The sequence below is a fragment of the Callithrix jacchus genome, chromosome 8 (genome assembly GCF_049354715.1).
Source record: "Callithrix jacchus isolate 240 chromosome 8, calJac240_pri, whole genome shotgun sequence".
Lineage (NCBI taxonomy): Eukaryota > Metazoa > Chordata > Mammalia > Primates > Cebidae > Callithrix > Callithrix jacchus.
The window spans coordinates 125,551,173-125,578,733 of NC_133509.1; the positions used below are offsets into that span (position 1 = coordinate 125,551,173).

General features: G+C 42.4%; 1 protein-coding gene and 1 pseudogene across 6 annotated transcripts in view; one reads left to right on the forward strand and one right to left on the reverse strand.

The window, feature by feature from the left end:
* The window catches only part of TTC7B (tetratricopeptide repeat domain 7B), a 267,642-nt gene that overhangs the window by 142,521 nt on the left and 97,560 nt on the right, over nucleotides 1–27,561 (reverse strand). For all 6 annotated transcript variants that reach the window (XM_035261265.3, XM_035261263.3, XM_035261261.3 and 3 more), the window contains one exon: nucleotides 5,084–5,162. In XM_035261265.3, coding sequence (XP_035117156.1) covers nucleotides 5,084–5,162 — 79 coding nt within the window. The remainder of the gene's footprint in view (nucleotides 1–5,083; nucleotides 5,163–27,561) is intronic.
* Nucleotides 4,572–4,690, forward strand: LOC118145449 (5S ribosomal RNA; annotated as a pseudogene).

Genomic DNA, 27,561 nt, shown 5'->3' on the forward strand with positions numbered 1-27,561 from the left:
AGCCATGAATCTATTTGGTATTAGTCATTCTTTCATTCGGTCAGTCGGTCAATAAATATGGATATCATCACACTATGCTAAGCACTACTGCAAGGCTCATAATTAAAAATTTTTCTTTTATGATAATTATACCAGTTTGTGACAAAAATGAAAATTTGATTCACTAAGACGTTTGAAAACTTTTTTAAAAAAAATGTTCATGTACTTCAAATGCCGCCCCATCTGTCACACTCTGGAATACCAAACATGCTTAATACCTGAAACAACTGGAACTTTTGGCTATGCTCTTTCCCAAGAGCCCTTATAAATAACAGGTGAGCTGCAGATATTAGCATCACTAATGATGTGTGCTAAATCTCAAGCCTGGCAAAAAGCTTGCACTCAGCTTAAATAATGCTATCCCTGAAAAAATTACCCTCGCTGGCAATCTGACGTCCACTGCAGACATTCAGGACATCTTCCTTCTTAAATGTACCAATGGCAGGCCCTACATGTCCCACCCTCGAGGACTCAGCACCTGACTGTCTGTTCTCAGCACCTCCTGGGCTCCTGGCCCAGAGGTTCTCACTGGCCTTGTGCAATATGGAAGGCAAAGTGGGAACATGGTTCCAGATCAAGAAAGATCTTTCTTCAAAGCTGAATGGGTATCTTCTTCTTCACAGTGAAAACCCAGAAACATCTGGATCCTGTCCTCCAAGTTAGATTAATTTGCTTTCTCACACTTCTATAACCCCACTGCCTAAAACAGTACCATGTATAATGAATGTATGGAGGGGAAAGAATGCATGATATGTACTAAGAAGTGTTTTGTTGATTGATGCATGTCAGTTCACTTAGCTTATACTCTTCCAGTAACAAAGAAGAGGATAGGTAATTTTTTAAAAATCCCTCTGAAAACAGAAGCACTACATCCGAGGGTAGTCTACTCTACCCACGATCAGCCAGAGGTGCCACAATAAACCAGCATGGTTTTCTACCAGCTTTCAGTATTCTTTGAAAGATGCAGACAAAGAATGCTGATCTTCTGAGAAGGAGCCTTTTTAAAAAAATCAGTAAATGTTTCAGAAGAGAGCTCTGCTAAGCTTCCATCCATATGAAATCTCTTAAAACACCACAAGGTAAGTTAAACCCAACCAAATCACTAAAATAGTGCTTTCTGGTAACCACTGGGCAAAGGCAAATTTTCTTGATTATTTCCAAATAAGACCCATTGGCATTAAGTGTCTATAAAAATGTGAAATTAAATGCACTCTGATCATCCCCAACTGAGCAATCTATAAAGATCTCATCAGAACACAATTTTCAGGACCTAAACAGCTCCTGAACTGTTTTCTTAAACCTTCCTTTATAGTTTCATTGTGATCTCATTGCAGTCATATAAGCTAATGACTTTTGCTGAAAACTTCAACTGGAAAAAAATAACTTCCACTCACTCTAGCTAAGAAATAAATGTTAGAAAGAAAAAAAATGAGCAAGGAACTTCATTTTCTGAATCTATCTGCCATGGAGGAATTTTAAAGTCGGAAAAACTTCTGCCCTGAACAGTTTGTTTGTTCACTACTAGATAACTCATGCTAGGTCTCATTTTCCCTCAGGGTATTAACCTTCCTGAAAGATGTTTTTCATGGGGTTTTGATGTGATTGTATATTTTAAAGACGTCACTTTGTCAGTGCGCTACCCATTAAGAAGGCCATTTGGCTATGTCTACTGAAAGCGCAAATGAAGTCCAGAAAAAACAACAAATATAAAAAGTCACCAGCAAGATCACCAACATCTAGCACAGCTTTTACTTTTTAGACTCAACCTACATTTAGCCTGTGGTTTAAATGCTTCAAATTATTGGTAAGTATAAAATAAATTCGGAATCAAAGGAGAGAAAGGTAGGAAGTGGGCCTGAAATAAGACCTGGATGTTTATGTACAAAATTTTTGCTGTGTGTGTGTGTGTGTTTTAAAACTTGTGGTGAAATTCACATAACATAAAAGTCACCATTTTAATAAAGTCTACAATCCAACAGCATTCAAGAACTCACAATGTTGTGCAACCATTAGCACTACCTAGTTCCGGAACATTTTCATCACCCCAGAAGGAAACCCTATATCCTTTAAGCAATCACTCCCCATTTCCCCTCCCTCCCAGACTCTGGGAACAACTAATATGCCTTCTGGCTCTATGGACTTGCTTATTTTGGACATTTCATATAAATAAAAGTATGTGATATGGGTCTTCCTGTGACCAGCCTTCATTACTTACCGTAAAGTTTCCAAGGTTCATCCATATCATTGCGTATGTGTCAGTAGTACCTCGTCCTTTTTTACGGCTGAATGATACGCCATTGCAGGGATACACCACATTTTGTTTACTCATTCTTCGGTTTTAGATATGTGGACTGTTTCCAACTTTTGGCTATCATAAATAGTGCTGCTGTGAACATCCATGTACAAGTTTTTGTTTGTACACCTGTGTTTGTCTGTTTCTTTTGAAACAGGGTCTCACTCTGTCACCCAGGCTGGAGTGCAGTGGTACAATTATAGCTCACCGCAGAACACCTATTTTTAATTATTTGGAGTATATACCTAAGAGTGGAACTGTTGTAAATATACTTTGAAATCTTTCTCTGCTATGGTCTCACACCAGATAAAGTTTACAAAGCAATTTTTCCATCTCATAAGAATATTAGAAATTTACAATTAGCAGCTAATCTAAAAACAAATTATAGTTATTAAGGCTGATGGAAACACTGTCTTATGAACGTCATTAGCTGTAGAAACTTTCTAATGTCCAGTGTAAATCAAGAAACCAGTTAGAGTCAACAATATGAAAAAATGCTCCAAATTTAAGAAATTTTGGAAGACTGGCTTTAAAAGCAATTACAAAAACACTTGCCAATTCAGTCAGTTCCTTTCATTGTGCTTCCAAATCTTGGAAGAAGCTGTTCATATTGACCACTTGGAAAGGCTTATGAAATACTGAGAGTAGGTAAATTTGAGAAAAAAGATAGCTGGCAACAGTTATTATCCATATTCTTGTAGGTTCTTTTGCCTTGAAGAATCCTAAAAATGGAAATATTTTGTTTGAACTTCTTAAGGTGCCTATAAATCGCAGCAACATATAAGTAAACTTTGAAGGCCAACTGAGCTCTTGGTGGTGGTGGTGGCGGCAGGGTGTGTGTGTGTGTGTGTGTGTGTGTGTGAAGTTGCCCATCCTGTCTCACCCCCATAATTCTAGGAAAGCCCGGCTTGGCCATCTGGCCCCATGAGTTGTGTGTCTACATCTTAAAACCCTGGAGATACCACAATGAAGTCATTTCCTGTGACATGAATCTCTTAGCCTTGCCCAACTGAATTATCTCCCACAGCATTTTAAGGATTCATGATAAAGAAAGGACAAAAGCATGGGCGACAAAAGATAAATTGCAATCTCACATGAGACTGCTGCATCAAGTGTGACATGTGGCATTTGCTTAGTGTTTAATAAGCACCAGTCCTCCACTCAAACACCCACTGGCTATGACTCTGGAGGGCAACTTATAGAGGTCTACCTAATGAACGCCCCTAGATAGGAAAGTAAAAGGATTAAAAAGGAAAAGAAAGAATTCAAGTCAACGGGAGAGCCAAATTGCTAACCAACCGGTTAATTTAACTATGTTTTATAGTTCTCTTCCAAGTTTTATAGTTAATATAATTAGCCAAACAACTAGCACCCCTCAGGATCCAATCTACCTTTTTCTGTCTGGGTTTGGTATGAATCATAAGCATACACAACCCTTCAGCACCCTGGCAGCCAAGAAGGCCTACATTCTACCTGCCTTAACAGGTGCATTCTCAAGTTTCAGCAGAGAACGCTGCCAACAACACAGGAAAGAATGCCCAGAACCGTTAGCCATCAGAGAAGTGCCAATCAAACCACAATGGAATATGACTGCACTCCCACCAGGACGGTCACACCTAAAAAGATAATAACAACTGCTGGTGAGGGTGTGGAGAAATCGGAACCCTCGTAACTGCTGGTGGGAATGTAATATGGTACAGCTGCTTTGGAAAACAGTCTGGCAGCACCTCAAATTGTTAAACACAGAGTTACCATATGACCCAGAAATTCCACTTCTAAGTATACAGCCAAGAGAAAGAACTCCTATGTCCACACAAAAACTCTACGTGAATGTTCTTAGCAGCATTACTTGCAATTGCCCAAAAGTAAAAACAACCCAATTCCCATCAGCTGATGAATGGATAAATAAAATGTGATAAATCCACACAATGGAATATCAATAAAAATGAAAGAAATACTGATCATGCTGTGACACAGAGGAGCCTTGAAAGCGTTACGCTAAGTGAAGAAAGCCAGTCACAGAAAGACCACTAATTAGCCAGGTATGGTGATGCGCGCCTGTAGTCCCCGCTGCTCGGAGGCTGGGGCAGAATTCAGTAAGTGGAGATTGTGCCACTGCACTCCAGTCTGGGCAGCAGAGCGAGATTCCATCCCAAAACAAAAAAACAAAACCACAGATTGTGTCATTCCAGTTTCAAGAAATGCCCCAAATAGGCAAATCTATAGAAACAGAAAGTAAGTCTACAGCCATGCCACCCTCAACGTGCCCGATCTTGTCTGATCTCAGAAGCTAAGCGGGGTCGGGCCTGGTTAGTACTTGGATGGGAGACTACCTGCGAATACAAGGTGCTGAAGGCTTATTTAAAAAAAAAAAAAAAAAAAAAAAAAGAAACAGAAAGTAAATTAGTGGTTGCCAGAGCCTAGAGGGAGGAGAAAATGGGGGCTGACAACTAACAAGAATAGAGTTTCTTTTGGGGGCGATTAAGATTTCCTGGAGTTAAATATTAGTGATAGCCAAACAACTCTGTGAATATGTTAAAAGCTTTAAATGGGTAAACTGCTGTTTATAGATTATAAATATACATCACATATATATCCATGATGACACAGAAGTGAAAGGCTTGCTCAAGTTCACAAGCCCAGAGACATATGTTTATAATACATGTCATATATATTTATAATACATAAATGTAAAAGAGTATGAACGTGAATACCCCTGCTGGCCTCGGTCAGGTCAGTGGTCACACTTACCATTCGCAGGTTTTGAGTCGTTCTCGTCTCAACTGCTCTGAGAAGCTCTCTAAATCTTCCGACTCCTCTTGTCAAGTTCCTGCGTGCACACAGAATTTGATGGTTAGCATCCGGCATGTATTAACATTAAATATTGTATATGCATGTTTCAATGCATTTTGTCTGCATAAAAGCTGTTGGCTAGATTTTAAGCAAATGATTACTCTGCACATCTTTAGCCGTCTTTGGTTAAATGAAAAATTTGACCTACGATTGATGGCCTTTTTTCTGTTCTAACCCCTAGCACATTTTCTCTGAAAAATAAAAAAACTGAAGATCAGTTGAGGCCAACAAATTAAAAAGCAAGATCCCTTAGAAGAGTCTGTGTTCAAACTCTCCATGGCTCTGTAGAGTGGGAATGAATTGTAGATTTTCGTTTAAAAGGTGGGAGACAACACTGGGCAAAAGGGCCTGGGAATATGAGCAAGCCACTGTGCGCAACGTGGGCAAAGAGAGGAACACGAAGATGAAAGGTACAACAGAACAGGAACTCTACCAAGCAATCACTCTGCATCTTTGAGAACATAAATTATCAAAACCCAGGAAATGCCTCAAACCAACCCTCTCCAAACCCCACACTGACAAAAAGAAGCAAAGGGTCAGAGGCCCCTTCTGAGAGTGAGTGTGTGACAGCTGGAACCCAAGCTTCCTGAGTGTGAGCAGAGCCCATCTCATCTCACTGCCACTCACACCCCACAGGGACACATTTGGTGGCACATCTCATTAAGGGACAAATAATTCTTCTGTAACATCCTGGTCAATATTTTGAAGCCCCACTTGTCCTCTCCGAAAGCTGCATCCAGCCTGTTCAGCTGGGAACGCCCCCCAGCCAGTCCCTCTACCTTAAGTGCTGCCACCACCTATGACATAACTAGGGGATATTTATAACCTGCTCATCAGAACATATCTCGTCTTTCCAAAAGGCCACAGCGCGGGTCAGCCAGTGCAAACGTGTCAGCTAGCCTCTGCAGGCTGTGGCAGATGCTCAAGGTATTTGGCTCTCTTCTTGGATGACATTCTGAATCACGCGAAGGTATTCAATCAAGCCGAATGTGGGTTCTGTAAGTTGCAGGCCCTCGTGAGGGCTATTAATTCACATCTTATACCTGCATGACATCCCAGGGCTCTCATTCACAAGAATGGCCCCAGAACTGTAAGATTCTGGCTTATTGGCATAGGCACATAAATACTCCCATAGTCCTCTCACCCACACATATCAGATGATATCAGATCAGAAGCTTGATGGTGGCATAAAATGAAAAGCTGCGCTCCGGACGCCAAGCAGCACTAAAGGAAACCTAACAGAGACGTGAATACACCTGGGACATGCAATCTACTCTGCTTTTTCCTTCATTTGTTTTTATGGGATCCATGTTCACAGGCAACAAAGTACATTTGCTTTGGACTGAAGCTCAGTTCTCTTAAGTAACATGGAGGGAAGGAAACAGCTACAGTAAACAAGGGATGGAAATGGATATGGTAGTCTAACTTTGTCCCAGAATCACGGGTTAAACTCCTACTAGGTACAGAAGGAACGGTACTTGGAATTGTATGAAATAAGATGTGACTGAGGCAACAAAACTGGAGACCCTGGTTGTAGGGGCTGATTTACCAGGTAGAAATCAGGCCTCGAATAAGCAGTATCAAACCTAAATATTATAACCCAGGGACGCCTACAAATAGGAAGTGCCATTCAGAATGTTTCCAGTGTCCTAGGAAACAGAATCAGCTGCTTAGACAGTTACAGAGGCACAGAATTTTCCCGCTATAAATGATCCAACAGAATCTGGTCCATTATAATACAGAAGTAAAGGGCTCGCTCAAGGGAGAGTGAGCTGGGAGCTTCTGACCATTCTCTGCTACCTTCCTGAGTACACAGAAGCTCTAAAACAGAAGTGTAACTCCAGAGAAAGGAACAAAATACGAATCCAAGAGTTCAGGTCTACGTTTTGCATCATTAATATGCAAATTACTTCATGTATTTATAACATAAATTCTGTGTGCCCCAGTGATGGCAGCTAATGAGATACTCCCACTCATGACTGGTCCAAAACTGGAAAGAAAATCCACTGGTCCAGGTGAAGAAGTCCAGTGAATGCAGGTAAAAAGAGATCAATGACGGACAGAGAAATTCAATTCCCTGTTAAGGTGCAAGAGGGTTTCTGCCGCGCAGGACCGAGGCCCTCTGGTGGAGGAACAGAGGAAGTCTCCGGCCCTGAAGGAGGCCAGGCTGGATGAGGCAATACAGCCACTGGTGCGTATTCCCAATTAAGCCTTCGAAGCAAATACAAGTTTTTCTCAAACTGTTTTTAGTTTATTCCTGGAGAGAGTTTAGGATTCAGAAGCAAATTCTTCCTCAAGCTGGGAAGAATCCTGCTTGTAAGCAAAGAAGCCACAGTAACCACAGAGCGGAGAAAGCTGAAGCTATAGCCCACTGCAATGAATGTGGCACCCAGAAGGGTCCCCGCCCCACCACACATCAATCCAGCAGCAGAAAGAGGTGAAACAGGCACATCTTAAAGTGCCCAGAGGCAAAACACAATTCTCAGGAAATCCTATGTCATCCAAACATGTTTAAATCACATAATTTTATTGAACTAATCACTTCCACTGTTGCCATGAGAGCAGAAAAAGAAAAACGTTAAAGCACATGGATAATCAGAACAAAAGAAGGAAGTTAACTTGCAAGAATTCCATTCCAAATGCTGTGAGATAACCCAGTTTGAGAGCAGCAAACAAAACCCACATGATTGCCTTTATATCTCCAAACTGTTCGTTTATTCTTAAAATGTTGAGATCAATTAAAAAATCTAGAAGGAACTGTTGCCACCTCAAAATGAAGATAAGAGAGCCAAGGAATCTCCCAATCTCCCTGTTTTTGAGGGTTTCCACAGACCGTTGACATTAGGTCATTTATTCCATGTCAACACCCTTGCCTGAGACAGTGCAATGATGTCAGAATTCATTATGGTAAACTATTCTCAAAACAAATGTTCCTGCCAGCATTCGCGCAGCAGGCACTCTGGCAAGCTGTCAGAACTTGGGGTTCATCTCCTGCACTTTGCTGCACAAGCTTCCTGAGCTGGGTGCATTTCCTTCCACGTGGAATGGTTCCCAACAGCTCGGCTGGGACCAAGGAGGAAAGGGCCTGCGGGTCCCCAGAACACCAGCTGCTCGTTCCACCTGACAGGCAGGCAAAGCTCTGCTTTTGCTCACCAATACGGTCCTCAGCCCATGATGGAGAGCTCAGGCCACGGTCCCACAGCCTTGCTGTCATTCAAATCCTTGCTCTCCTGTTGGCAGGAAAGCCTACCACTTTTCATGGGGACAGAGTCTCCTCTTCCCTTGACCTACTTCCATCCTTTCTTCTATCTTTTGCATCTGGTTTCATCCTCCTCCTGCTGAACCTCCTTCCAGGGCTTGTCCGCTGACTAGCCAGCACTCGACCCTCCCTCTTGACCCTCTATCCTGGCAACAGGCTCCCATTCCCCTGTGGGCCCTGTGGCAGCAGCTCTCCAGGCTGGTCTCTGAAATGGACATTCTAACGTACGAGCTTATCGCGCCTGGTTTGTTCCTGTTCTACGACTCTGAACCACATTCTCAGCTCTTTAATATTGCCATCTGTCCCTCTGTAATCAAACCAAGGGGGAAATGTAAATGGGAAGAAAGCCAGAGTGCCAAAATCAAAATGGAAAACCATGTCTGGGAAAAACTTGGGGGCTCGAGAATCGTTTCAGCTTGTGATGGGTGGTTACTTCAATAACGAGCTCAAACGTTTGCTGTTGTTGTTGTGGTTGTGGTTGTTGTTGTTTCTTCTCCTTTTATTTCCTGGGACTGGGGTGGGAAAAGACAATTCTTTCCTTTCACTGGTCCTTCCAAATTATCTTCAGACCTCAAAATCTGACCCGGGCACCACTACACTGAAATTCAATATCATGTCATTGTCATGCAGACACGAAGTAGTGGTATGAATAAAAGACTTTTTCTACTGGATGTCAAATTCCTGCGCAATGGGGAAAAGGTAGCCCTGTTAGAGTCTATTCAATACTTTTTTCTCCTCTGTGGCTGAGAATTTTATAACTAAAGATCAAACACAATGTCAACCCAGTAGATCTCAAAGAGCAAAGAAATCGTCTGCCTTTCTCCATGTTTTCTTCTCACCAACTAGCACTCCTGAAACGCTGAAGCAGTATGTTACTTCAACAATTACTGAGCAATGTTTCACAGCAGGGGCCAGGTTGGCCCCTGGGGACACACTGCTGAGCAGGGGACACCATCCCAGCCTCAGGGAGTTTAGATGGTTTCACATCGCCCACCAGAATGTAAGTGCCTCCAAGACAGAGACCTTGGCTTTATTCGCCGACATAACCCAAGCCTCTGAAACAGAGCCTGGCATACAGGAAACACCCAATTAATATTTGGTGAATGAAAAAGGACCATCGTGAGCTGAATGAACCAAGACTACAAAGGGATACATTCCCTCCTGTTTCTCATCTCCTCTCACTGAGCACAGTCCAGCGTGCAGCAAGGCACTGTACTCTCTTAACTCGAATGGCCTTGTATGCCCTCAGGGGTTTCCTTGCAGCGTGGAGACCTGGGAGAGAAGTGACAGCTTGGGCCTAACAACTTCTAGAGAGCTATGTGGATAAGGGAAACGTTCCTGCCTTTGTGCCTTCACACATGCTTCTCTGTCTTCAGGGTTAAGACCCAAGGCCGAGGCCAACCTAGATAACACTTCCCACATTTCCACACTGATTTTCATTGGAGTTTCTATCTGTTCACCAACCAAACTGCAATCATTGTGAGACAAAGGCCCCCCATCCCCCCCACTCCTTGTTTCAACTGCCTCACAGGGCCAGCCAAGTACCTGTGACATTTAATAAGCTGGGCACCCCCAAAAGAAAGAAAAGAATGAGGACAATCTTATGTTCCCAGACCCCCGTCCCCATCTCCTTGCTGAAAAGAGTTATCTTAGTTACAAAGGAGACAACTAGAGCAGGGACTTGGTGTACTATGAGATAGAGCTGTGATCATACACACGTACCCTCATGGTATGTATCTGGTTTTCCGGAGTGGTAAGTGTTGACAGTGACAATGTCATTCTGGACACTGTCAACATTTACTGCTCTGGAAAACCAGATACATAGTATGTATCTTCTAGGTCCATCACTTTTAGTTCTCAGGCTTGAGAATTTATGTCACCCTTAGCATCATCTATCTTAAAAAAGTCTGAAATCAAAACCAGATATCCAGATCTGGAAAGTAGGGGAAGAAAAGATATCCTTCACAGGCCAAAAGGACACCGTGGCCGGCTGTCAGGGAGCTGTTTTTCCCAGAACGGAGTCCAGCCTGCCCCTCTGTACACGCTCTCCACCTCGTATCCAATGGCACACATTTGTGAAGACAGATGGCTTGCTGCAGTCAGGGGCCAGGGATCAAACCCACAACCTTGGCCTCATTAATGAAGGGCTCTCTCTGAGCCACGGAGAGAGCCAGCTGCAGCCTGGATATAGTGATGGAGGGATGTGAACAAGCAGGTGAGGCTTCCGGATGTCTCCTCTCAAACCGAATGAGGGCTGCGCTGGGCTTAGCAACATTTTTTGGACCACCTCAGTGACTGAGGCTTCCTCGTGACAAAAGCAGAGTCAATTATACATCTGGTCACCCAGCCAGGCGGCCAACAGTACAAGGAGTAGGGACCATGGCCCAGGCAGCAGAGGTGGCACCAGAGACATAAAGTCAAAGAAGTCACAGAGAGCAGCTTCTTGGAGTTCATACTTAACGGGCCAGGACAGGAACACACAAACAAGTCCTTCCAACATGGCGCGCACAAGCCTATGAATGAAAGGTGGCCAAACTGCTCTGACGGCCTGGCCAGAAGAAATAGTTCGCCCTTCTGTCCCTTTCCACTTCCCTAAGCCCCGAGTCTCTAAGATATATGAAGTGTCGAAAGGCTTGCACCATCTCGCATCCTTCCTTTCAACCTCTGGGAATGAGTCAAAGAATATCAGTACTCATTCCAAAAGGAATATATACACACAAACACACACACACAACATATATATATATGGAAAGAGAGAGAACATCCATACCTACTATGCACTAAGAAGTGAGGCAGTGGACGCCACGGTCAGCCAGTCAGCAGACACGATTCCTCATGAACTTGTGTTTTAATGATGTTCAGTTTAACACTAACAGTATCCAAACATACCTGGACTCCTCAGCCTAACAATACTTAAACCAATCAGCACTTATCTATCATCTAAGGATCGTCCTTCAAAGTATTCACCCGGGAATCCATATGCTTATCTATATACCTGAACGTAAAGAGACAAAACAGTCATGGCCACAGACCCTGGAGCCAGACAGCGTGAGTTTGAGTCCAGGCTTTGCCATTTATTAACTGTCGACCTTGGGCAAGTGCTTGTGCCACCGTTTCCTTATAAAATGAAAATAACCGTACCCACCTTATTGCTTTGCTGTAAGAATTAGACTAGTCAATACACGTAGGAAGTGCTTTTTAAGTATTTGCCATTATTACTTTTATTATCCTTAAACTCTACCATTATTAAAAAAAAAAAACTTTTGGAATTCTGGAATCCATTTTCCAGTCAATTTACAGCACATGAAAATTCTGCTTTATTTCTTTGGAGTCATTTAATTTTGAAGGAAAAAAAGATATTCCCCAGTTTGATGCATTGATACTCTGCTATTTACAGGAACTCCCTACGTAATTCCCAGGTCTGGCTCACAATGACAAAAGACAACAACCCAAGTAAAAAACTCTTTCTCTGGGACCCTGGGATCACCCTCCTGAGAAATGATGTGACATCTCCTAAGAGTGCTGGTGCCCCTGGCTGGGGGCAGGGGAGCAGTCTCCAGCCACAGCTTTGCGGCAGGGCATGGACAGATGACCAGGTGTCTGGCAGGTGAATCCTGATTGCTCCCTCACACTTAGGACAGTGAACATGTGGAGACTGTTCTGAGTCCATCAAGAAGGACCACATCACACTAAAAAATGTGAACTCAAAAGTGAACCACTAAAGCATGATGAACCATAACACAAAGCTGGAGACGAAAGCTTGCCACTTCCACCAGGAAGTGTCTGCCGCAGACCTGGCCTGAGCTGGAATGCAAGCATGAAGGCGGGCTCCCCATCGGCCTGCTTCATAAGACAAGGCTCAGTTAGCTACACAGAACACTGATGGGCACAGGCCAACAATATTCATTTTCAACAGTCCAGGAAAGTGTTGAAAAAAGGCAATCTGCAAGGTAGAAATGTCCTGCTAAGAGAATGACTTCACTAATCAGTTCTCGGTAGCAAAGTCCCATAGGAAAAAGACTTCCGGCCATCCTGTCCAACCAGGCAATTGGGCTGTGGAGAGGAAAAAAAGGCAGAAAGGAGGTCAAGGGGAGGAAAGTCCTTCCAAATGCACCACAAGCACCTGAGCTGGAAGTTCAAGTGAAGGATGAGAGTGTAATGTTCACTTCCATTTCAATTAGCAGAAGACACGAGAACTGCATTTCCAGTGCAACTCTGGGGACCACATTTCAAAGCTAAGACAAATGAGAAAAAAATCCAAGGGGATCATTTGAAAGAAAGGGGAGAAAAAAAGATCATTAAATGTGCAGGAGTCAGTTGGCCAGTTTCAGAAGCCGAGCAGGTAGCAGAGGTGGGTGAAGACAGACTGGGCCAACAGGCCTCCCAAGCCTACAGGCCTCCAGTTCGAAACCATAACACAGAAACTCAACAAGGAAGGGAGAATCTTCGCCATTAAATTGGTAAATAAAAGCCTCCAATATTTTTCTTGGGGAAACTAAGCAGTGCTGCTCGGTTTGCGGCAGCATGGTGCCAGGCGGGATTCTCACACATTCTCATGAGTGGGCCAGATAACCCGCCTGGGCCTGGGAAAGGCAAATCTGCTGGGGGGAGAAGACAAAAAGGGCAGAGGTTGAGGTGGGGCATGAGAAGAAGGACCGCAAGTGCGCGTGGAATGTGAGCCATCCAGGAACATGGAAGGGGAGCGAGTACCAGATGACAGGCATGACAGGGAAGGACGGGGCAGCAGGCTTCACCTTGTCTCTTCCTCATCTGCAAAATGGGATTCACACCTACCTCCCATGCTGAATGAGATGGCACCTGGAAAGCTCCTGAGCCAATGCTCAAAAACATGTGAATCCCCCTCCCTTTCCCCAACCAGCTGCTGCTTCTTACTACCCACCATCCGGTCCTTCATTCCACATACAAATATTTACTGGCTAAAAGCCAAAAGCAGCCACTGGTGTGATTGCGACCCTTCAGTTTAATAGAAAAATATGCAGAATCAGGACTGGTTTCTATTAGGTACTACACCAAACTCTTCTTCTCAATTGTAGTTTTATACCTGAGGAAACAGAGGCTTAGAATTATCAGGGAACATGCCAATGATCACACAGCCCACAGCAGAAGAGCTGGGATTTGAACCCAGGCCCTACCTGATGCCAATGCTAAGAAAAGGTGAAGATGATCCCTGTCATGCAGAAGTCTGCAGTCACACTGGAAAATGTGACTACCTCCCATGACACAAAACAAAAGCATCCCAGGGACAGGAGAGCAGGCCGGGAAGGCTCCCAGTGGCACAGGCCAACTGTCTCTGTACGTAGACACATTTGGCTGCAAAGAAGGGGATGGGATCCCACTGGGAGTGGATGACAAAGGGATAGCAGAGGATTTATGCTGAGGGGTCAGAGCTTCACAGCAGAAACAGAACTCAGAAGAAAGATGGTACTGGGGAAAAAGACTAACACTGATAAGATGGTGACAACACAGAAGAGGCTCTGACCACAAGTCAACCTTCTAAAGTGAATTCTTTCATCACATGGCACCTCATTTTCATCACACAGTACCTCATTTTCATCGCACAGTACCTCATTTTCATCGCACAGTACCTCATTTTCATCGCACAGTACCTCATTTTCATCGCACAGCACCACATATGAATCACACAGTACCTACCTCATTTTCATCGCACAGTACCTCATTTTCATCGAACAGTACCTCATTTTCATTGCACAGCACCACATATGAATCACACAGTACCTACCTCATTTTCATTGCACAGTACCTCATTTTCATCGGACAGTACCTCATTTTCATCGCACAGCACCACATATGAATCACACAGTACCTACCTCATTTTCATCGCACAGTACCTCATTTTCATCGAACAGTACCTCATTTTCATTGCACAGCACCACATGAATCACACAGTACCTACCTCATTTTCATCGCACAGTACCTCATTTTCATCGAACAGTACCTCATTTTCATTGCACAGTACCACATATGAATCACACAGTACCTACCTCATTTTCATTGCACAGTACCTCATTTTCATTGCACAGCACCACATATGAATCACATAGTACCTACCTCATTTTCATCACACAGTACCTCATTTTCATCACACATACATACCTCATTTTCATCGCACAGTACCTTGTTTTCATCGCACAGCACCACACATGAATCACATAGTACCTACCTCATTTTCATTGCACGGTACCTCATTTTCATCACACAGTACCTCATTTGCATAGCACTTTTTCATCACACTACCTCATTTGCATCACATAGTACCTCATTTATTTGGCTCTTTCTAGTCAGAGCTCACACTCACTCAGACAGGGAGCTCGGGTTTACCTTGGCTCTATCTATAGGGGGAAGAAAGCTTTGCTAAGCACTTTAGCAGAACAAACATGATCTGTGAGGAGAATATTTAATTTGCTCAGGGGAATAAGCTATTTTCAAGCCCCTCTAAGCCATCCAGAGGAGCTGCCATTTACTAATAAACCATTGACAAGTTAATTAAAATTATTCCACTCTTTCATCTAGAAAGTCCCCACAAGAGACTGGGCTCCTTCAGGACAGAGACTGGGTCCCTCTCACTAGAATGGAGTACGATCCAGCTGCACACCTACTCACAAGGCTGTCGTGAGGATGAAAGGGCACAGTCTCTGCCCAGGAAAGGTCAGCCATCAGCTTCTGAAATGCTGCTAGCTGGTTCCATGCCATTCCCCAACCCATTATTCTAGATGGCTTGCCAACCAACTTAGTGACACAGGCAGGAATTTGTTACTTGCAACTGATAAGGAGGGAAACTGAGTCCCAGAGAGAGAAGGGGGAAGTCTGGCCCAACAGCTTTAGGAGGAGCTGAGCCAGGACCTGACTCCCAGCCTCTAGGTTCCCATACAACAATTATATGGCTTAGAAGACTATTAGAAGGCACACACCCTTGCAACCAACACCAAAAAAAAGGTAAAGACACCTCATCCCAATAACAGCCCCCTCCATCTATGAGTAACAGCTACTCTGACTTTTCTGGTTAATTGCTTCATTACTCACGTATGCATCCCTGCACTACAGTCTCGTCCACTTTCCTGCACTTGATGATTCTTTAAAATCACTCTTACTTTACATGTTCCCTCCACCCCTTTTTCTTACAACTTACTGCCAGAGAATCAGAACTGTTCAGCCTGTAGAGTTTCTCACTGGCTAGAAAACGGCACACTCGTGCTACAGTTTAATACACGCCTCTGTTCTCTGTATTTCCTGCAATTTGGCAGCTGGATCCGGAGGCTTGATCCATTCAGGGTCGATCCCTTTGGCAAGACTTCAGCAGTGATGGGCTCTTGTTCTGACAATTAGCAGCCCTTCACGTCCAACGCTTACAGCATCAACCTCCCGGGAGTTACTAAGAGGCGAGATTCTAATTTTCTCACTGCGTCTTCACTTATTAGCTGGAATAATTTTTACAAGATGTTTCATCTAATATTTGGCTTTCTAGTGGCTTAGTATACATAGTAAAATGCTTTATGTTTTCCATTTATTTGCTTAGTTTTCAAAATACTGAACTAGAACTCATCAACTTAAGCTTATTTGATTAGTCTTTTGCAACTTTTTTACCCTTCTTGAAATTCAAACTGTCTATAGTTGACCCGAGTCCTTTTCAAATGACCTAGAAATCTGTGATAGTTTCTTTGCTATACGGATGTATGTAAAAGTGTTTCAGGCGCATCTTACACATGCCCTGCCCCAGAACTGGAATGAGATTTCTTTTATTGAAATCTAATATTTCAAGATCAAAATCTAGGAGCTAGGGATGTTCCCTGCTAATGGTTCAGTCACCTTAGCCAGGTCTTCTCTCTCTCTCACGTACAAACACATACTCACATACATGTATATATGTGTATATATGCACGTGCATGTACACACACACACACATACACAGATACAAATACCTCAGATTTCATACTGCTATTTCCAATTTGATTATTCAAATTCAGGACTATGGTTTTTCCTAGACTACTTCTATATTAAATCTGTTTTTGCCTTTCTCCCATAGCAAGAATCTTCATTCTCAAGGACACAGGGGATGATGGAATTAGAACATTCCATAACTATTCAATTGCTTTATTCCATGTTATATGAGAAGTTTCAGAATGATACTAGTAATACCACCATCAATTACTGTTGTGATCTGTTATCAGTGATCTTTGATATTACCATCATAATTGTTTGGGGGCACCACAAACCAGGGCCATATAAGATGGCAAACCTGATCAATAAATGTTGTATATGTGCGCCACTGACCAGCCATTCCCCCGTCTCTCTCCCTTTCCTTGGGCTTCTCTATTCCCTGAGACACAATATTGAAATGAGGCCAGTTAATAACCCTACAATGGCCTTTAAGCATTCAAGTGAAAGGAAGAGTGGCACATCTCTTACTTTAAATCAAAAGCTAGGAATAATTAAGATTAGTGAGGAAGGTATGCCGAAAGCCAAGATAGGTTGAAAGCTGGGCCTTTTGTACCCAACACTTAGCCAAGTTGAGAATGCAAAGGAAGAGTGCTTGAAGACAATTAGAAGTGCCTACTTTAGTGAACACACAAATGATAAAAATAAAACAATAAATAAAAATTTAAAAAGCAAAATAGCCTTATTACTGATAGGGAAAAAGTATGCATGGTCTGGATAGAAAATTAAACCAGCCTCAACATTCCCTCAAACCAAAGCCTAATCCAGAGCAAGGCCCCAATTCTCTTCAATTCTTTGAAGGCTAAGAGAGGTGAAGAAGGTGCAGAATTAAAGTTTAAAGCTAGCAGAAGCTAATTTATGAGATTTAAGGAAAGAAGTTGTATCTATAACATAAAAGCGCAAGGTGAAGTGCTGATATAGAAGCTACAGAAGGTTATCCAGAAGATCTAGCTGAGATCATTAATGAAGGTGCCTATAGTAAACAAGAGATTTTCAATGTAGATGAAACAGGCTTCCATTGGAAGAAAATGCTATCTACAACTTTCATAGCTACAGAGAAGTCAATGCCTGGCTACAAAGCTTCAAAGGACAGGCTGACTCTCTTGCAGGAGCTAATACAACTGGTGACTGAGTTGAAGCCAGTGCTCATTTACCATTTTGAAAATCCGAGGGCCCTTAAGAATTATGTTAAATTAAAAAAAAAAAGAATTATGCTAAGTTGACTCTGCCTGCACTCTATAAATGGAACAATAAAGCCTGGATGACAGCACATCTGTTTACAGCATGGTTTGCTGAATATTTTAAGCCCACTCTTGAGATCCACTTAGAAGAAAAGATTCCTTTCCGAACATTACTGCTTATTGACAATGTACCTGGTCACCCAAGAGCTTTTAAGGAGATGTTTAAGGAGATAAATGTCGTTTTCATGCCGCTAACACAACATCCATTCTGCAGCCCAAGGGTCAAGAAGTAATTTTGACTTACTCTATCATAGATAGTGATTCCTCTGATGGATCTGGGAAAAGCAAATTGAAAACCTCTGGAAAGGATTCACCATTCTAGATACCACTAAGAAAACTTGTGATTCATGGGAGGAGGTCCAAATATCACCATGAACAGGGGCTTGGAATAAACTGATTCTAACTCTCATGGATGAATTTGAGGGGTTCAAATCTTCAGTGGAGGAAGTAACTGCTGACATGGTGATAACAGCAAGAGAACTAGAATTTGAAGCAGGGTCTGAAGATGTGACTGAACCGTCGCAATCTCATAATGAAACTTAAATGGATGTGGAATTGCTCCTACAGATATACAAAGAAATACATTTTGAAGTGGAATCTTCTGGTAAAGATGCTGTGAAGACTATTGAAATAACAACAAAGAATTCAGAATATTCTATCAACTTAGTTGGTAAAATAGCAGTAGGGTTTGAGAGAATTTATTCCAATTTTGAAAAAGTCCTACTGTGGGTAAAATGCTGTGAAACAGCATTGCATGTTACAGAGAAATCTTTTATGAAGAGTCAATTGATGTGGTATACTTCACTGCTGTCTTATTTGAAGAAATTGCCACAGCCATCCCAGACTTCAGCAACCACCACCCCATCAGTCAGCAGCCATCAACATCAAGGCAAGACCCTCTACCAGCAAAAAGACAGGATTGCTGAAGGCTCAGATGACTGTTAGCATTTTTAAGCAAAAAAGTATTTTTTAATTAAGGTACTACCTTTTTGGACATAATGTAATTACACGCTTTACAGACTACAGTATAATGTAAATATAACTTTTATATGCACTGGGAAACCAAAAAATTCATGTGACTTGCTCTATTGAGATTATTGTGAAACCAAACCTACAATATCTTTGAGGTATGGCTATATCCAAACTTCTGAAGAAAAAAACCAAAACAACAATACCTTGCCAATCACGGATTCTACATCCAGTAAAACTGTCACTCAGAAATCAGGACAAAATAGAGACAAACACATCTAAGCAAAAAGTGAGAGAATTCATTGTTAGTAGACCTGCCCAATACGAAATTTTTCAGAAGCCTCCAGATGACAAGCAAATGGTACGAGCGGGTCACAGGAATACACAGGAATAAACCAATAAAAGCACCAGAAACGTAAATATGTGGGTAAATATAAAAATCTATATAAGTATTATTTTTTCATCTTTTAATTTCTGTAAAAGATAACATTGTATAAAGGGAAAATTAATATAGTTTTTATAACACAAAGAAGACAGGAGGAAATGAAGCTATATTGGAGTAAAGTTGCTAATACTGAAATTCACTCAATACTAACTTGAAGTTGATTATGATAGTTTACAGATAGATATTATAATCCATAGAGGAAAACAGAACTGTTTTTTTTTTTTAGATGGAGTCTTGCTCTGTTGCCCAGGCTGGAATGCAACAGAGTGTGATCTCAGCTCAGTGCAACATCTGCCTCTCAAGTTCAAGCAATTCTCATGCCTCAGCCCCCTAAGGAGCTGGAATTACAGGCATGCACCACCACATTCAGCTAATTTTTGTATTTTTAGTGGAGACGGTGTTCCGCCATGTTGGCCAGGTTGGTCTCAAACTTCTGACCTCAGGTAATCCACCCGCCTTTGCCTTCCAAAGTGCTGGGATTACAGGCATGAGCTACTGCACCTGGCTGAAAACAAATTTTTTTTTTCCAAAAAAAAAAAAAATGCAGTTAAAAATCAACAGAGGAATTTAAATAATATACTAAAAAGTATTTTTTAACAACTATTAAAAAGGGTAGAAGGGAAGAATGAAGAATCAAAAAAGTCATGAGACATACAGAAACAAAGAGCAAAAGTAATGGGTATAAATCCAATCAAATCAATAGCAGATTCATTTCATAAGAATCAAAAAGCAGGAACAATCCAAATGTTCATCAGTTGGTAAACGGATAAACAAAAATGTAGTACATCCATACAATGTAATAATAATAACTACTCCACAATAAAAAGGAGTGACCTGCTGATACAGGCTACGATGGGCGTGAACCTCAGCAACACTGTGCCAAGTGAAAGAAGTGAGACGCAATCGACTACACTGCCTATGATTGCATTTATGCTAAATTTCCAGAAAAGGCAAATCTACAGATACACAGAACAGATTAAGTAGTTGCCTGGGGCTGGAGGTGGCAGTGGGGATTGATTGGAAAAGGGGTGAGGAACTTTTCATGCTGATGGGAATGTTCTGAAACTGAATTGTGAACATGACTGCATAGCTGTATAATTTTTTTTTTTTTTTTGAGACAGAGTCTTGAGTCTTGCTCTTGTCACCAGGCTGAAGTGCAATGGTGTGATCTTGGCTCACTGCAACCTCCACCTCCCAGGTTCAAGTGATTCTCCTGCCTCAGCCTCCCGAGTAGTTAGGATTACAGGTGCCTGCCACCAAGCCCAGCTAATTTTTGTATTTTTATTAGAGATGGGGTTTCACCATGTTGGCCAGGCTGGTCTTGAACTCCTGACCTCAGGTGATCTGCCCACCTAGGCCTCCCATAGTGCTGAGATTACAGGGGTAAGCCACTGCACCTGGCCTGTATACATTTACTAAAAACAACAAAATTGTATAATTATTATAGGTTTTTTAAATATATAAATTATATACAAAGCTGCTTTAAAAAATAGAGCAGCTTCCTTTATGACAATTCCTGGCTATCTCCCCCTCCCCAATTTTCATCACTATGTCCTCATTATTTTATCTCTTACATCACTTCTTGATCAATTTTCATTCTGCTCTCAGCAGTTTCTCTTGTAGCAAGGCCTAGTTCCAGGAGAGAGCCCTAATTGGTCAGTTTCAAGTCATCAGAAGGGCCTGACTGCTCTGGCCCCTTAGACCTTGCTGGGCAAAAATCCTCTCATTTTCAGCTGCTAATCTGAAATTGGCCAGGCAAGCTTCCCAGTAAATACTTGAGGGCTATTTTAGGGTCTCCTGTTCTCAGGCCCATCAGATGCCCTGTTGCATACAAATGCAAATAATATGCCAGCTGTGAGGCTGCTGGTAGTGTGTCCCCATCAGCTTGTATGTTGGGGCTCATGAGGACACTCTGCCACCTAGTCTAGCTCTAAATGTTGTTCCGGCCTTTGGTTTTGCTCTCTAGTAGCTGTGTCTTTTGTATGTGGATACAGGAGAAGACCTGAAACTGCTGCCACCGGTACTGCCATCTTCCCAGATTTCTTAGCTGCCAATTCTTACCTTTCTCTCTATGGGAGCTGGCAAACCCTCTACTCTGTAGGGTTTAACTTATTATTTATCAAACCTTTATATAGTACTTACTATGTGTAACGATAATGTGTTCAAAGCACGTTGTGATTACTAACTCTCTCAATCAGCCTAATAGCCCTATGAAGGAGGTCCTATTATTATCCCCAGTTACAGATGAAGAAAGTGAAACAGAGAGAAGGTGAAGGGGCTTGCCAAGGTCACGCGGCTGGTCACCAGAAGAGCAAGCATGTGAATCCAGGAGCAGGATCTGGAGTCAGTGCTGCGCAACACTGCCTCTCAGGAGCACTTAGTTTCTGGCCTTGTAGATTCAGCACTCAACCGTGACCACCGCCCCACCCACTTCTCCCAAGATGTCTGTCAGATGATATGTTTTATCTCTCTTTCAAAGAGCAAGTCCAAATGTTAATTCCTCTAAGAAACCTAATGAATTCACCCAAGCAGCTAACTAAAATACTTCCTCCTTCCTCCTTTCTTTTCTCCTCCCCCAGCACAGACCTTCATTATACTGCTTTTCACAGGGTGATATAATTATTGGTTGTGTTAAAGAAAATATTATTCAATGACACTTGTTAAGGCAGGTAAGGAGGACTTTGTCCAGGACCATTGTGATAGGTGGAGGGACCACTGCAACTGGGTCTTGCAGTGGGAGGGAATGGGTAGCTAGACTCCAAATATGGCCTAAACAGGTGAAGATTTACAGCCAAGAAGGAGGGTGGCGGGGTGGTCAGCGGGTGGAAAATCACTAAGAGGAAACATCAGGAGTAGGAAAGATTCTGGCTAAACCGATCTAACAGGATTCTTGCTGAAGACGGGCCAGGGTGACCAGATAGCACCTGGAGGATGGGAGAGGATGAGGAAGTCCCATCAGACACTGAAGAGGATCAGGTATTAGAGAATGGGGGATTCTGGCAAAAATGACTTCACATGTTTTTCTGCTAAAACTGGATTTTACAAGGAAGTGCACAGATGGGCCTAGCAGAAGATTTAGAAGCGTGACTAAAGTTTGGCCAAGCAAGGAATCTTTGTCCATTGACATCCTTGTCTTTCCCATAGCTCAGAGAATCCTTTCTGTTCGTCTTATATCCCCAGAGCTTACCCAGCAGGCTCTCAATAAACATTCATGGAATTGAGTAGGCAACAGTTGTCTGTGTATGTGTTTTTAATTTACTAGCTCAAAATGTACTTGAAAGCAATATACTGCATCTTTTAAAAAGATCTGTAATTCAGGTTTTACTAAGCCTGGATAATGAGTTTTTCTGGGTATTCTTCAGAAGAAATACAGCTTTGGTTTCTTCCCGGTATTGTAACTGCTTATTTCCAGGAGGCAGGGATTGCTGTTTCTGATGCTAATTTGCCAGGGAGATTCAGAGGAGAACCAGCTACCACAACCATCAGTCAACCAGAACAGAGAGACAAGATGCAAATTATGCCAGGGGGAGGCAGAAGGAGAAAGAGCCAGCAGAAAAAAAAAGGTACAGCATGTCCACGCCAAACCTAGAGAACCATCACCAGAAGGCATTCATGAATAAAAAGTAAAAATTCAAACCCAAAATACAGAGGAAGGTGGAAAAAACAAATGTCAATTAAAAAATAATTTATGACTTTTCTAAACCCTATAATTTAATGCAGGAATTTGCTATGAGAACATACAATCATATTGTAGATTTCCTTATTGGTGGACAGGTCTATGGCAGACATTGCCATACAAATATAAAGGTGGGTATTTGTAGGAAAATGTATATCCCCTCTCATTTCAATAGAAGGCTCTAGTATCCTAAGGAAAGTCATAAATTCTCCCAAGATGTCTCAGTCATTTTCTGGGCTTTTGCTCAATCTCTCTGCAATTTTCTCCAACAGCTGACTAAAAATATCACTGCAAAAAAAGAATGGAGAGGAAAAGGATGATATTTTAAAAAACAGGTAGGAAATATCCCTTGAAAAGTGCTGGGTCCCTACCCTCAGCCCACCTTCATGTAAAATATTATGCATTTGACACCTAAACCAGGGAAGGGAAAAGGCAGGTAGGTGAGTGAGCTTTGCTCTGGGCCAGAGCCAGAACAGGGACGCGTGCTTCCCCCTCCTCTCCTTTCCATCCACCCTGCTTCCCAACAGATACATCTGGATCCCCTCTGTGATACGGACGTCACAAAATTACCAAGACAGCTCCCCACAGTCTGACAGGCTCAGAGAGGGTGAAACTTGGCTTCCTTCTTGACCAGACAGGATATGAATTCCTCTTTCCCCACTCACATGTGTTGTTTCACTGGTCCGCCCTGGAGGGGCGGCCTGCAGAGGCTGCACTTCAACTCTCTTGTGGCCTTCTCTGTCCAGCTGCACCCCATGAGGTTTCAGCTTGAAGAGCTACGTACTCGAAGTCTAAAAAAGTTCAAGTCTGGGAGGCTGTGGGAGCAAATGTTCTCAACCAGTAAACCAGGGAAGATGATAGCTCCCTTTCCTGCTGCGGGAACTCTGGAATCCCATCCAGATGTGTGGGTTAGGCACCCTCCTCGTAAGGAGGCCAACAAGACCAAACTTCCACCAGAATAGGTTCTTCCCACAAAAGACTCTGTCGGAGCCAGCTTGCGGAACTTCTTATACTAAAGCCACCTTTATCGTATACATCCTCCAACCGCCAAGACACGGTAGAATGTAGAGGTCCCTGTGATCTTTCCAGAAAATGTGTTATATTTTGCTAAGGTCAAGGAAATTATTTGATGCCTGGAACCCTCCATTCTCCTTTAACAGAATGAGATCATATCCAGGAAGACCTGGGTGGTCGTAGTGCAGCTCCCCCTTTTCCACAATGAAACAAGAATAGGAGCAGTAAGTTCCATGAAGCCGGTTTGGGTTGTCCTATTCAGCCTTAGATCCCCAGTGCCTATCATGATGTGCACAGGTGTTGCCTCAACTACTTTTACAGATAACATGCAACTCTCAGATAGGCATCTATGAGCCACAGCCATTTCAGCTGCAAATGAAAAGTGCATCCATTTATTCATTCATTCATGGAAGCACAACCATACACCACGCACTGGGGGGTAGAGGTACAGATCTGTTCCCAAACAAAATTGACAAAACTTCCTGCCCAAGTGGAACCTAGGTTCCAGTGATAGGAGGCAAATGCAAACAAACTAAATAAGACAAAATACAACTGGGGGCAAAGGATTAAATTCCTCCCCTCTTCCTTTGAGAATTTAACCTTAGGTTAGCCGGGCATCGTGGCTTAAGCCTGTAATCCCAGCACTTTGGGAGGTCCAGGTGGACAGATCGCTTGAGCCCATGAGTTCAAGATGAGCCTGGGCAACATGGTGAAACCCCATCTCTACAAAAAAATACAAAAATTAGCTGGGCCTGGTGGCATGCACCTATAGTCCCAGCTATTTGAGGATGACATAGGAGGATTGCTTGAGCCCCAGGAGATGAAGGCTGCAAATGAGCTGTGATTGTACCACTGCACTCCAGCCTGGGTGACAAAGCAAGACCCTGCCTCAAACAAACAAACAAAAACAACAAAAATAATCTTATGTTAACGTTCTAGTTTTGTTTCTCTAGAAAGCCTAAAAAGAGGGATAGATCCCAAGATGGCTGATCACGAGCAGCTCGGGATTGTAGCTCCCAGTGAAAGCACAGAGAATGAGAGGATGCCACACTTTCAGATGAATTTTTGTTGTTCACGGATCAGGAGATTCCCAGCAGAGGAGTCCCACGGGTTACTGGCGGGACTCTTGTGGCTGGCACAGCGGTTCTTGGTGCAGAGTAAATGGGACTGGGTCCCCTTTTGGTCGACGTTTGGAGCTCCGGGAAGGCAGGGTCGCCTATTCAGCTGATTGAAGGACGGACTCAAGAAGGAAGCCAGACCGGAGATTCCAGCAGAAAAGCACCATCAATCTTAACGCCGCTGTTTTAGACGGCGCAGTGGGTTGCTCAGATTCTGGCACTGGGAATCAACAAGTTGGATGTCCACTCAGAGACCTATTTAGAAAGTCAGTAATTACAAAGACGACAGATGGATAAATTTATAATGATGGGAAGAAACCAGCCTAAGAAGGCTGAGAATACCCAAAATCAGAATGCCTCTCCCTCTACAGGGGATCACCGTTCCTCATCAGCAGTGGAACAAGGCCTGATGGAGAACGAGTGTGTTCCATTAACAGAAGTAGGCTTCAGAAGGTGGATGATAAGAAACTTCTGTGAGTTAAAAGAACACGTTCTAGCCCAATGTAAGGACTCTAAGAGCTTTGAAAAAGGGTTTGACGAAATCCTAATGAGAATAGACAATTTAGAGAGGAATATAAGTGAATTAATGGAACTGAAGAATACAATACGAGAATGCTGTGAAGTATGCACAGGTTTTAACAGTCAAATTGATCAAGCAGAAGAAAGGATATCAGAGGTCGAAGACCAACTTAATGAAATGAAACGAGAAGACAAGTTAGAGAAGGAGAGTAAAAAGGAATGAGCAAAGTCTCCAAGAAATATGGGACTATGTGAAAAGACCTAATTTACATTTGATAGGTGTACCTGAATGTTATGAAGAGAATGAATCCAAGCTGGAAAATATTATTTAGGAAAACTTTCCTAAACTAGTAATGCAGGACAATGCTCAACTCCAGGTAATACAGAGAACACCACAGAGATATTCCTCAAGTAGAGCAACTTCAAGACACATAATCGTTAGATTCACCAGAGTTGAAATAAAGGAGAAAATTCTAAGGGCAGCTAGAGAGGAGGGTCAGGTTACCCATAAAGGGAAGCCTATCAGACTCATAGCAGATCTCTCAGCAGAAACCCTACAAACTAGAAGAGAGTGGGGGTCAATATTCAATATCCTCAAAGAAAAAAATTTTCAACCCAGAATCTCATATCCAGCCAAACTGAGCTTTATAAATAAAGGAAAAATATATTTTTTCACAAACAAGCAAGCACTCAGAGATTTCACCACCACCAGGCCTGCTTTAGAAGAGCTTCTGAAAGAAGCACTATACACAGAACGGAATAACCAGTATCAGTCATCCCAAAAACTTACCAAAAGGTAAAGAGTATCTCCATAATGAAGAATCTATAGCAACTAATGGGCAAAATAGCCAGCTAGCATTAAGTGGCAATATTAAACTCACAAATATCAATATTAATCCTAAATTTAAATGGATTAAATGCCCCAATCAAAGACACAGAAAGGAAAATTGAATAAAAAGTCAAAACCCATTGGTACGCTGTATCCAGATCCATCTCATAAGCAAGGACACACAAAGACTCAAAACAAAGCTTTGGTGGAAGACTCACCAATCAAACGGAGGGTGAAAAAAAAAAAGAAAAAGAAAAAAGAAAAACGGGAGTTGTAACTTTCGTCTCTGACAAAATAGACTTTAATAGTATCAAAGACTAAAAGAAACAAAGAAGGACATTACATAATGGTAAAAGGATCAATACAACAACAGGAGTCAATGATCATAAATATATATGCACTCAATATAGGAGCACCCAGATACATAAGACAAGTTCTTAATGACTTACGAAGAGACTTGGACTCCTGCACAATAATAGCGGGAGACTTTGACACCACATTGTTAATATTCGATGAATCAACAAGATAGAAAATTAACAGGGACATTTATGATTTGATCTCAGACCTGGAACAAGTAAACTCAGTGAATATTTATAGAATTCTTCTCCCCAAGTCCACGGAACATACATTTTTCTCAGTATCACATTACACCTACTTTGAAAGTGACCACAAAATTGGAAGTAAATCACTCTTCAGCATTTGCATAGCATTTCACAGACTTAAATGAAATATTGGTTGGCTGATTGTTTGTTATTTTCTTCCCTTATTCCTTCCTGTCTCTGCTGATAAGTACAATTATCGGCATAAAAGAGGTTTTTAATACCTATTTTTAGATTGCATTCCAGCCTGGGCAATAGAGCAAGATTCCTGCTCTCTCTCTCCCTTTCTCTTTCTTTTTTTTTTTTTTTAAAAAAAAGAAAGCCTAGAAAGACAAAATGTCAATTATGTGACTAGGCAACATTTCCTATGATAAAAATGACCCCTTGATCACTTGACAACTTGCAGCCAGACTGGGAGGAGCTCTAAGTACCTGATAGGAACATTGTGTCTTTGGGCTTCCCGGAGTGTGCTGATTTCTACAACTGAGCATGTCCCTTGGAAGACCCTGAAAACCTGGGGCCTGAGATGTGAAGCCAGGGCAGATGGCAAACCTACCCAATGTGAGTCTCATTCCCTAGCACCTGAGCTGTCACTTGAGGTAGGAAGGGGCAAACAGAACAGCTCCTGGCAGCTGCAGGGACTGCTAGGTGTACGACTCATGTGGAAAGAAGCCCCTGACCTTTCCCTGCTGGCAATTTTTGGTTCTATTCTGTATCTTTCTAAGTAGATGGG